This window comes from Bufo bufo, chromosome 4, assembly GCF_905171765.1.
Source record: "Bufo bufo chromosome 4, aBufBuf1.1, whole genome shotgun sequence".
Taxonomy (NCBI): Eukaryota; Metazoa; Chordata; class Amphibia; order Anura; family Bufonidae; genus Bufo; species Bufo bufo.
In genome coordinates, this window is record NC_053392.1 from 88,101,183 (window position 1) to 88,113,492 (window position 12,310).

At 49.3% G+C, this 12,310-nt stretch overlaps 1 protein-coding gene across 2 annotated transcripts in view; it reads left to right on the forward strand.

Moving 5' to 3' along the window:
* The window catches only part of KIDINS220 (kinase D interacting substrate 220), a 164,566-nt gene that overhangs the window by 54,495 nt on the left and 97,761 nt on the right, over window positions 1–12,310 (forward strand). For both annotated transcript variants that reach the window (XM_040427504.1, XM_040427505.1), the window contains exons 9-14: window positions 2,724–2,822; window positions 2,928–3,026; window positions 4,252–4,350; window positions 4,524–4,701; window positions 4,850–5,014; window positions 5,825–6,004. In XM_040427504.1, the coding sequence (XP_040283438.1) occupies window positions 2,724–2,822; window positions 2,928–3,026; window positions 4,252–4,350; window positions 4,524–4,701; window positions 4,850–5,014; window positions 5,825–6,004 (820 nt within the window). The remainder of the gene's footprint in view (window positions 1–2,723; window positions 2,823–2,927; window positions 3,027–4,251; window positions 4,351–4,523; window positions 4,702–4,849; window positions 5,015–5,824; window positions 6,005–12,310) is intronic.

The following is a 12,310-nucleotide window of genomic DNA, read 5'->3' on the forward strand; positions in this document are numbered from 1 at the left end:
TTTACTATATGCAAATGAGCCTCTAGGAGCAACGGGGGCGTTACCATTACACCTAGAAGCTCAGCTCGTTCTGCAACTGCTGCGTCCTCTGCACTTTGACAGGGCCAGGCAATGAAAACATGATAATGCTTGGCCCTGTCAATCAAACTGCAGAGGGTTCGGCATTTTCAGAGAGAGCAGAGCCTATAAGTGTAATGGCAACGCCCCCATTGCTTTTAGAGGCTCATTTGCATATATTAAAGCTTTGTTTTTCTCAGTAATGCAGACAAATATGAACATGGGACCAACACAATGTCTTCAGCTGCCAAGCGCACATGTAACAGGTCAGCCAGTGTCATAGGTACAGATCTGCCGACAGATGCCCTTTAATAAAGGGGATTATTTCACTAAAAGTATGTATCACCTATCCACAGTATGGCTTCTAAATGTTAAATCGCATGTGGTCTGACTACTGGCACCCCAAGCCATCTTGAGAACAGAGGGTCCCCAAGTTCCCCCTCTGAATGTAGGTATAGTGCAGATTGGTCCACCTCTCCTGTGGGAAATTAAATATCGTAGGAGGTTTTGCTGTTTTCTGCCCATATAACATTTCTGTTTGCTTTGAGCCATATTGTCTGAGACGTAGCTGAACCCATCCATGTTCAGTACTGAGGGAAGTACATACTGCATGACATTGGGCAGACTCCCAATGTGAGAGGACTGAAGTATCTGTTTACTAGCACATTAAAGCCCTGTTATCGCATATGTCTCGCCCATCTGCTCGCGTCACCTAGCCAAAGCCCTGGTGTGGCAGCACTGGACAGGAGCAGATGGACACTTTGCTCTATGGGATTTGGTGTAAAATCTTCCAAGTTTAGCTATTAAATTTGGGTGCCCCTGGGCCTGGTTTTAGAGAGAAAATTGTCCTTCTGCAGTAAACATGCAGTGAGGTTCAAAGTAATTTTGTGGGAATATTTTGGGGAAAAAAAGTTTTTTAGCTGGAGAAAAATTTCCTATGGAGACATTTCAGAAAGGGTGGCTCTGTGACAAAGTCAATAAAAAAATAAAAATAAATTCTATGTACCGATTAAGGGTGCATTTACACAACCGTATGTATTTTGTGGTCCGCAAAAAATACGGATGCCGTCTGTGTTGCATCCGTGTATTTTGTGCATCCATTGTGACAATTCCTATCCTTGTCTGCAAAACGGACAAGAATGGGACATGTTCTATCTTTTTTTGCGGGGCTACAGACATACGGATGCGGACAGCACACGGTGTGTTGTCTGTATTCTTTGTGGACCCATTAAAATAAATGGGTCCACATCCTATCTGCATTTATTTTTTTACAAAGGTTTATGTACCTGCGGGGGTATACTTGCGGCAAAGTACTGTTTGTCATTCTGATCACATGGGCACAGGATCTGACTTCCTGCAGCTACCACCAGGGGGAGCATAGTACATAATGTGATATGTTGGACTCACTTATTACTAATATTATTTATTTGAAAGCACCATTAATTCCATAAAAGTACAATAAATAGGAAAGTATTAACAGACTGGTACAGAGGGGTAGAGGACCCTGCCTGCAAGAGCTTACAATCTATAAGGGAAGGGGAGCCACAGTAGGTGAGGGTATAGGCTGCCCATGTGGCTGAGGGGGCAGCATGCCCATTACAGATGGTAGGCTTTCCTGAAAAGGTGGGTTTTCAGGTTACTCTTGAAGCTTTGGGTGTTGGGGGGAGAGTCTGCGGTGTTGGAAGCGAGTTCCAGAGTAGAGGAGAGGAACACATGAAATCTAGTAGGCGAGTGTGTGAGGAACAGATGAGACCAGAGGAGGAGGTCCTGTTTGGAGATGTAAGGGGGGACATGTTGCGGACAGCCTTATAGGTAGTAGTAAGCATTTTGAACTGAATTCTCTGGACAATGGGGAGGCAGTGAAGGGAAATGACTGAGGGGCAGGCATTAACCGGGCAGCGAAGTTGAGAATAGATTGGAGGGGAGCAAGAGTGTCAGATGTGAGGCCACAAAGGAGGCTTGTAGTCCAGGCGGGAGATGACGAGCGCACTAATAAAACCTAATGTAATGTGCTCCTCCTAGTGGTGACTGCAGGCAGCCATAATGCTGTGCTTTACATCCGTGTCTATGAAGGTCTAAATCAGATTTTCCAATGGCTAACGAGATATTAACGGATTAAGCCAGACAGGATTTTTTGACCTACACTGGCCTTATGCTTCCTATGATGATAGGCCATCATTGCGTAATCCAGGAAAACCTCTGTAAGGCTACTTTCACACTGGCGTTTTGGCTTTCCACTTGTGAGATCCGTTCAGGGCTCTCACAAGCGGTCCAAAGCGGATCAGTTTTGCCCTAATGCATTCTGAATGGAAAAGGATCCGCTCAGATTGCCTCAGTTCCTTCTCCATTCCGCTCTGGAGGCGGACACCACAACGCTGCTTGCAGCGAAACTGAGCCAAACGGATTGTGTGTCAGGACGGATCCGTTTTCTCTGGCACAATAGAAAACGCATCCGTCCTCCACTGACTTTCAATGGTGTTCAAGACGGATCTGTCTTGGCTATGTTAAAGAGAATACAAACGGATCCGTTCTGAACGGATGCAGACGGTCATATTATCTGAATGGATCCGTCTGTGCAGATCCTTGACGGATCCGCGCCAAATGCGAGTGTGAAAGTAGCCTAATATAAAAGTCGGTATTACAGCACTTCTTTCTTTGTGTTACAGAATGGAGACACTGTTCTGATTGGAGCTGTCCGCGGTGGCCACGTTGAGATTGTCCGCGCCTTACTGCATAAATACGCTGATATAGACATCCGGGGGCAGGTAAACCATTTTCTTATTTTCGCGTGCTTCAATTGTGACCTGACGCCTGTGCCTATATACATATCAAGAGTTTCTATCCTAACTTAATATTCTTCTGGTCCTCAGGATAACAAGACTGCTTTGTACTGGGCTGTGGAGAAGGGAAACGCCTCTATGGTTCGGGACATCTTGCAGTGTAACCCGGACACCGAAGTCTCTACTAAGGTAAATGCCACCAGTCAATAAGGTCTTATATTCAAAATAGGAGTTTACCAAAAAAGTATTAGGGTATCATAGTTTTATCTCCATGAAGAATTTTCATTATTTATTTATTTGAAATTTTAAATTTTTTTGCTTTTTTTTTCCATTTATTTTTCAGTTCATTTTTATTTTGTCTGAAACCACATCCAACCGGTATCTTTTGGCATTATGGGTTTTGATTGATTCTTTGTTAAAGAGGGCCTTTCACCGGTCCTGACATTACAATATAAGGTCCTGGCAGTGTAGGGCATGTTGAGGCGATGTCCTCCCGCTTTTTTTTTTGTTTCTGATGGGCTGCTCCGTTACACGGAGGATGAGACGGCTGCGTTTCTCAGGGGCAGTCTCCTTCTCTCTGGCTGTGCCGCGGTCTCAGTGGTGCACGTCACAGCCAGGGAGTAAAAGTAGCTCGCCTTCTCTCTGGCTGTGCCGCGCTTGGCTGCGATTGGACCGCTCACATGTGTAAGCATCCGAGGAATCCCCTATAATGCAACCTTTGCCCATAGAACATACAATGGGCAGAGAGTTCAGCATCCATTGATGTCCCCTAGGACAGTCTTTTTAGAATAGCCATTTGCTGGGGCATACTTATGAAAGCCGTAGAAGCTGCCTGTGCATTTAAATGGGCTGTCTCACATCAGCAAGTGGCATTTATCATGTAAAGTTAGTACAAGGCAGTTACTAATGTATTGTGATTGTCCATAATGCCTCTTTTCATGGATTGATTCATTTTTTCCATCACATTATACACTGCTCGTTTCCATAGTTACGACCACCCTGCAATCCATCAATGGTGGTCGTGCTTGCACACTATTGGAAGAAGCGTTGGCCTCTCTAGTGGTTGGGACCGTGGGACCGCACATAGGCTGGCGCTTTTTCCTATAGTGTGCAAGCACGACCACCACTGCTGGATTGCAGGGTGGTCATAACCGTGGAAACACGCAGTGCATAATGTGATGGAAAAATGAATGAAGCCATCAAAGGAAGCAATATGGACAATCATTTGTATTAACTTTCTGTACATAATAAATGCTATTTGCTGAAGTTAGACAATCCATTTAACACAAAAGGGTAATATAATATAAATTGGCAAGTGTGTATATGGCAGTATAATATAAAGTAGATAATAATAAAAAATAGACGGCTCCCTGAATTCCAAAACTAAAAAGTAACATATGGTATTTGCCTTAAGGATGGAGACACCCCATTGATTAAAGCGACCAAGATGAGAAATATAGAAGTGGTGGAGCTCTTGCTTGACAAAGGAGCAAAGGTTTCTGCAGTGGACAAGGTAAGAGGATTGTTTAACCCCTGCTTTACTGTGCGACATGTGGATAGTTTTCATTTTTGCTAGTCTGTCTACCCTATTTTTCAGGAGAAGGTGACTTTTGTCCACCTTACTCGTTAGGGCTGTCATTTCCTTTTATTTGTTCAGTATGTGGTTTGTGCTCTGGATCTTTTCAGAAAGGAGACACTCCGCTTCACATCGCGATCAGAGGCAGAAGCCGGAAACTTGCAGAACTGCTCCTGAGAAACCCGAAAGATGGCCGATTGCTGTACAGGCCCAACAAATCTGGAGAGACCCCCTACAACATAGACTGCAGCCACCAGAAGAGTATTCTTACCCAGATATTTGGTGCCAGTAAGTGACTTGGTTGGTTATTGTATGTCTGTCTCCATACCAATCCCACCTGCAATATACACGTGCTTTGCTATTCATTCTTTTTGCTCTTCTTAATTGAATTTGTTTTATATTTAATGTTCATTTTATTACCTGCGGTCTTTTGCAGGGCATCTTTCTCCGACCGAGTCTGATGGTGATATGCTGGGATATGACCTGTACAGTAGTGCTCTAGCTGATATACTCAGCGAGCCCACAATGCAACCCCCCATCTGCGTCGGACTGTATGCTCAGTGGGGGAGTGGGAAGTCCTTTTTGCTCAAAAAGCTTGAAGGTAAGGTTACTACCAATTGTGTCACAGCATGTTTATGACCTCTGTACAACATATATACCTATACAGTAAATGGATGACTCTGATGCCATGCTGTGAAAATTGCCTGGAGGCTTTCATTGCAAAAAAAAATGTGTGTTTTAATGCACACATTTCTTTACTATATGCTACTGCGTAGAACAATGCGGTCTACTTCGCTATTCCAACCAGTATGTTATACAGTATAGTGACACATACCAGCCAGAGGGAGGTCAGGAGGACACTTGCATCTATGGGCTGATGCACACGACCGTTGGTGACCCGTGCCCGTGCTGTGGACTGCAAATTGCGGTCCGCAAGGCACGAGCACCTTCCGTGGGGCAGGCGCATGGGGATCGCAGAGCCATTCACTTAAATGGGTCCGCGATCCCTCCGTTCTGCAAATAGAGCATGCTCTATCTTTTTGCGGTGTGGAGGCACGGAACGGAACCCCAGGAAGCACTCCGTAGTGTTCCGATCCATGCTTCCGTTCCACATCTCCGGATTTGCGGACCCGTTGAAATGAATGGGTCCGCATCCATGATGCGGAATGACAACGGAACGGTGCCCGTGTATTGCGGATCCGCAAATGCGGTCTGCAATATGGGCACGGGACACCAACGGTCCTGGACATGAGCCCTATCTCTGCAGACATGTCTGTAAGTGCTGTACGTGATGTGACCATAGCCTTAGTATTTAGTAGATCTGTAGGGGGTATATAGATGACTAAATGATATTTGCATTGCACATCCTCCAAAGCTTTTCTAAGACTTTTGCTTTCCTCCTTTTCCGTAGATGAGATGAAGACCTTTGCTGGCCAGCAGATTGAGCCGCTCTTCCAGCTCTCCTGGGTTATTGTGTTCCTCATTTTCATGATGTGCAGCACTGTTGGTGTGCTTCTCTCATTCACCGTGAATGTCAAGCTGGGGATATCTGTGTCACTCAGTTTGCTGGCCGTTCTCTACATATTCTTCAGTGAGTAAAGTCTTAGTGTGAAGTAGAAACAAATCTCAAGTTTTTTATGTATAATGAATAGAGTGCAACCGCTTTAATGACCCCTGTGCCCCAAAATGGACACTAATTTTACTGCTAATTAATTTTTTTTATAGCATGCTAGACATGAAGGTAAGATCAGTCGGTGTCCGAAAAAACTGATCCTTTTAACACAGAGGTCCCAGTCACGGTTCTTGCTGAAGCGTTGGCTGCATGTGCTCTTTTATTTTCCCTCGAGATGAATGGGAGAATCAGAAATCGCTCACTCAGTGCAGCTGAGCATTCAGAAACGGAGGGGACTCTGACTCCCGCCGAATTGTTATTGATGACCTATCCTGTGGATAGGTTATCAATATTGTTTACCGGATAACCCCTTTATGGACTACTATCTGCAGTACTGCAGCAGTCTGGACAGTTTATTTCAGAGGAGCTCTGCCAGGGCACAGCGGCAAAATGAGGGGCAGTATGGAAATGAGAAGTACCAATCTTGACTCCTTACCTGTAGTACTTCTCGTGTATGATGACAAACATTTGCATTGTGCTTTCTCGCCCATATTCATTGGGGGACACAGAGACTGTGGGTATAGCTATGTCCTCTAGGAGGCGTTGACACTAGATAAAGCTGTTGGCTCCTCCCCTGGCACCTATACCCCCTCCAGCCTGGAGAGAGAGCTTCAGTTTTTCTAGTGTCAATAGGAGGCAAGACCTCCCTGCTCTGCAGGGATCTCCTGAAGATTTTTTATTTCCTTCTGTTTCAGATGGGAAAACAGTGGACGCCTCGCCTCCCTGTTCTCCCGGGGTCGAGTTGCGCCAGTGCCGGTCGTCCGCACTGCTGCCTCCCCCACAGAAGAAAGGTGGACCAGGCAGCCTCGCTCTCCTGCATCCCGCCAGCCAAGGGGTCACCCATCCAAGCCCCCCTTTTCCAGCGTCCTGCCACTACGGTGCCATTAGCTAAAGGGGTGACCCTGCTGGACCAGAGGAGGGATGAAGGTGGCGGCAAGTCAGAAGATGAGGTGAGTACACGGGACTAGGTAAGTATGTCCATTCTGACGTGGATTAACCCTCCTGGGTCGTCTGGTCTTCTCCCTCCCTCTTGGTGGCAATAGATTCTACAGGCACAGGGTTTTTAGCAAGCCCAGCACCTCACTCCCCCTCTGGTTCTAACCCCTGGCACAGGTGCTCATTGTTGTCCTCCAGGCGGGACAACTGCACATGAGGGGTTAATACAGGCATCGCGCTTCGGCTCTCAAAATTGCAGGAACATGCTGAGAAGGGAGCTCAGAAGGCTCCCGATCTCTTCCTGGGGCCGTCATCTTCCGCCATTATGCACCCCTTTCGGAGCGGACACCGGGCGCGCCGCTCTGGAGGGGGTTAACCGCCATGCGATTCGGCTGGCACCGCATCGGTGCCGGCCACAATGTTATTTGCCACCCGCGCTGTGTTCGCCCACGGGATGGAGACGCCGCTTCCACCCCCACAGGAATCTTCCTGAGCGGCACCTAACACATTACCACCCCTTTCGGGAGCGGACGCCGGCGCGCCGCTCCGGAGGGGGGTTAACTGCCATGCGTTCGGTGTTCCGGACGCGATGTTGTTTGTCCAGCCCGCACTGGTGTCCGCCCGGCCCGCGGGTGCAGTCGCCGTCCGTTTTTCGTGCTGCTCCGGTCTCTGTGGCCGGCCGATGCAGGAGCTAGCAATGCCCTAATCGGCTGTGCGCAGGGGCTCCGTTCGCCACTTTGCGGCCTGCTAGGCCGCAAACTTCGTCCCCTGGGGGGGGCACTCTGGCACAAATTCTTCCCGCCCTGCTCCCCCTCCCCCAGAAGCATGCTGAGCCCGCCCCGGTCCTAAAAATGGCCTTAACCCTTTCATGCACAGCCACCTCTTTAGGCCGGCATATCTGGGGATCCACCCCTGTGCATGCTGGTAATGCAGAGGATTTTAACCCTTTCCTGCCTCTTGTGCGCTTGAGGCCAGCATCATTTTTAAAATAAAATAAATAAATAAATGTGCACCATACGGGTCCCCCTCCTCAGCCCTCACTACCGCGGGACCAACCTGTCTGTCTCGGATAAGGAGGACCTCTCATATTCCCAATCCGCCCTCCAGGGCCGTTTGGTTGATAATTCTCCACCTTCGTAAATCCTGTGGAGGACAGTTGAAGTATTCCCAATCCATCCTCCAGGTCGTTTGGTTGATGATTCTCCACCTGCGCAATCCAGTGAAGGACCACTGCAGGATCCCATCCATCCTCCGGGGCCGTTTTGGTTGATGATTCTCCACCTGCGCAATCCAGTGAAGGACCACTGCAGGATCCCATCCATCCTCCGGGGCCGTTTTGGTTGATGATTCTCCACCTGCGCAATCCAGTGAAGGACCACTGCAGGATCCCATCCGTCCTCCGGGGCCGTTTGGTTGATAATTCTCCACCTGCTCAATATAGCGGAGAACCTCTGGAATTCCCGATCCACCCTCCGGGGTCGTTTGGTTGATAATTCTCCACCTTCGTACATCATGTGGAGGACAGCTGAAGCATTCCAAACCCACCTTCCGGGTCGTTTGGTTGCTAATTCTCCACCTGCGAAATTCAGCGTAGGATCTCTGCAGGATTCCCAATCCGTCCTCCGGGGCCGTTTGGTTGATAATTCTCCACCTGCGCCATACAGTGAGAACCTCTGGATTCCCAATCCACCCTCCTGGGTCGTTTGGTTGATGATTCCCCACCTGCACAATTCCAGTGGGTGACAACTGGAACTTCCCAATCCCCTCTGGGGTCGTTTGGTTCATCATTCTCTGCTGGCGCAATTTTATACAGGACCCCTGTTCCCAATCCACCCTCCCGGGTAGTTTGGTTGATGATTCTCAGCCGGCGCAATTTTATACAGGACCTCTGTTCCCATGCCACCCCCTGGGTAGTTTGGTTGCTAAGCCCCCTCCTGCGCAGCCCGCATCTGCCAGGGGCGAGATTCTGAGGGGCAGACCTGCGCGCTAGAGGACCACAGCAGGTCATCTTCTCCTCGAACATCTCCGCACCCCCTCCCTCCCACCCCGGGTCACGCTCGGGCGCACCCTCTCTCACAGGAGCTGGTCCGTCCGAGGGGGGGGGGGGGGGGAGAGAATCACTGATTCAGACCCTGACATGAATCTGACTGAAGCAATCTCCTAAGATTGCGTCTACGGTGGCCAGCAGCACTTGTCGTAGGCATTACCCTCTTCCTTAGGCGGAGTAATTGCACTACTTTGGGATGCAGTACTGACTTTTATACATATGCACTAGTTCTCGCTGTGGGCATTAACCCTCCTTTATAGGTGGGATATTTTCCCTACCACTGGCTTAAGTATTCAGTACGCATTCCACCTTCCATAGGTAGGGTAATTGCACCACCTTTGGATACGGTCCGACTGTCGCGCTATCCTCCCATAGCCGGAGTGTTACACATGACTGTGCTTCCTGCCTGCCTTGCTCCCTTTCGCAAGTGATCCACTAGCGGGGGAATAACTGAATATCTTCAGATACGGCAATTCAACAGTCGGTACTCGACGGTGCCCGGTACTCTTACTCTAGTGCTATATGAGTGCCGCCAGTGGATACGGTGGCTATGCTCATTGTGTTCTTTTTGGTACTGGTTTTGGCCATGATTATAACTCCTCTGTCTTCTCAGGGGGTTTACTAGCATCACTTGTGTCCTAGAGACTCCCATCTCCATGGGTCTTCATTGATCCAGTCGGTCATGATATTGTCCGCATCAGTAGTAGTGCGTACACCATTGCACATATATGGTGAGTACGTTCCAACGAGTCGAGTGCTTCACTGACCGTATTCTCTATCCACCACTCCTCCTTCTCTGGGACAGTGGTTATGCTGGCGCTCTGGTAGCAGCTACAGCGTGTTTTTCCTCCACAGGTGCAGCCTTTCGCTAATGCTTGAGTTCATGGTCGCTGCAGTGGGACATCCCCTCAGGTAGGGGCCCTACCCTGGCGCCAGCTTGGCAGTTGCTCCCGTTCAGCGCCTTTCCAGGTAGAGTTCTTAAGGTTGCTCTACTTAAACTGGGGCAGTATGGTACGTGGCTTCTACGGATAGTCTCAGGCCTCCCTCTCAGTTTTTTGCGCTGATGGGGCGAGCACTGGCTACTACTGTGGGAGCGGTATTGCATACCACTACATACTTGGGGTCTGTCTGTTTAGTTTTTTCGTCAGGTCATGGACTCTTCTACAACTGAATTCCTTGGCTACTTCTGTATAGCGCCAGTCTCTATGGGAAATGGGCTTGGACCTAGCCTATTCTTCCCCTGTCCCTTGCCTCCTCTTGATCATGATTCATAGACACCCCGCATGCCTTGGTAGTTCCTATGTTACTACCTTCCCTCATCTGCATCTGCACGGGGTATTCTTTTAGTGGCCTTTCATTCCAGGCACGCTCCGGTCCCAACTGGTGGGCTGTGGCGCCCTCCACCTCCCTCCTTCTATAGGGACTCCTTCCATTGGTCTGGGTGTGCTAACTGTATACTACACGAAAGCTTCCCACCTTCTCTCCCGAGCAGGAGTTCCGGAAACATACGACATGGATGCCCTGACATCTCCATGGCGGTAGTTTCTCCCTCCTTACGTGTTTCTTCTCTCCTACCCAGGGTTCTACGGAGGATCAGATGGAGGGCATTCCGACAAATCCTAGTCGCTCTGGATTGGCTTCGTCGCGCGTGGTACGCCGATCTCGTTCTCCTTCTAGGAGATGTCTCTTGTCACTGCCACTCAGAGACGACCTTCCTTTAGGGTCTTGGTTGACGGCGTGGCCTCCCCTGGTGCCCATGGAAACCTTCTTTCAGGGAGTGGCACATACGGTTCCTCCGTACCGCCTTGGGATCTGAATATAGTTCTCTCAGAGTTCCAGTCTTATCCCTTTGAGCCCTTGGGGAGATATCTCTCTCAGGCTCCTGTCCTAGAAGGTAGTTTTTTTCTTGTGGCTCTCATCCATCAGATGGGTGTTTCGAGTTGGGGGTGCTTTCTTGCAGAGAACCCTTCCTGGGTCTTCACAAGGATAAGGCGGTTCTCTGGGCCATTCCTTTTTTCTCCCGAAGGTGGTCTCTGTCTTCCACTTCAATGTAGGAATTGTCCTTCCTTCACTGTCCCTCTCCTTCACGCCCTAAGGCAGGGAGCTACGTCATTATTGGCAGCCTCCAGTCCCTTCCGGCGTACGGAACCCCTTTTTTTTTGTCATCCGGAGGTTCCACGGAAAGGATTGGCGGCCTCCGAGGGGCAATTGCACGATTGATTCGGTCTGCAAATGCCTTACCGTTCCGCCCTTAAGTGTCACCGCTCGCTCCCCTGAGCAGTGGACGCTTCTTGGGCTCTGAGGCATCGCGCCTCGGCTGCGCAGTTGTGTAACGCGGCTTCCGGTCCTCCTTACGCACATTCAAAAAAATTTCCAGGTGCATTCTTATCCATCTGCGGCCGCTGCTTAGCCCGCAAGGTCTTGCAGGCGGCAGTTTCTTAGCTACCAGCAGGGACGCTTGCTTCCATGGGTCTGTGGTTTTTCCCTCCCCGTGGACTGCTCTGGAACGTCCCACGGTTCCTGTGTCCCCCAATGAATATGGGCGAGAAAAGGAGATTTTTGTATAACTTACCAGTAAAATCTCTTTCTCGCTCTTCATTGGGGGACACAGCACACACCCAGTATTGTCGTTCGGCCACAGTGTGGCAGTTGCTGGTTTGAACCCCGTTGGGTTTTTGGCATGGTTGGTGTTCCATGTTTTTTCGTTGGTTTACTTGCTTCTCCTACTGCTTCTCACAAACTGAAGCTCTCTCTCCAGGCTGGAGGGGGTATAGCTGCCGGGGGAGGAGCTAACGGCTTTATCTAGTGTCAACGCCTCCTAGAGGACATAGCTATCTATACCCACGGTTTCCGGTGCCCCCCAATGAAGAGCGAGAAAGAGATTTTACTGGTGAGTTATACAAAAATCTCCTTTTTCTCAAAGGGACTCAAAGCGCAGGGGTAGTTGTGTGACTGGGGCGACTCCCTGGGAAGTCAGTGGCTGCCATGTAGGTGCTCGGCCCCAACAGACACTAGGATTCATTTCATGGGAGCCACTTTGCCCATTAGTATATTATTTGGAGTGTGGAAGGAAACCGGAGTATAAACTCACACAAACACGGGGAGAACATGCCAACTCCATGCAGATGTTGTCCTTGGTCGGATTCAAACCCAGGACCCCAGTGCTGCAAGGCACCAGTGCTAACCACTAAGCCACCGTGCTGCCTGTAGTACTGCAGACAACAGTCCTCACTCCGGCTGAC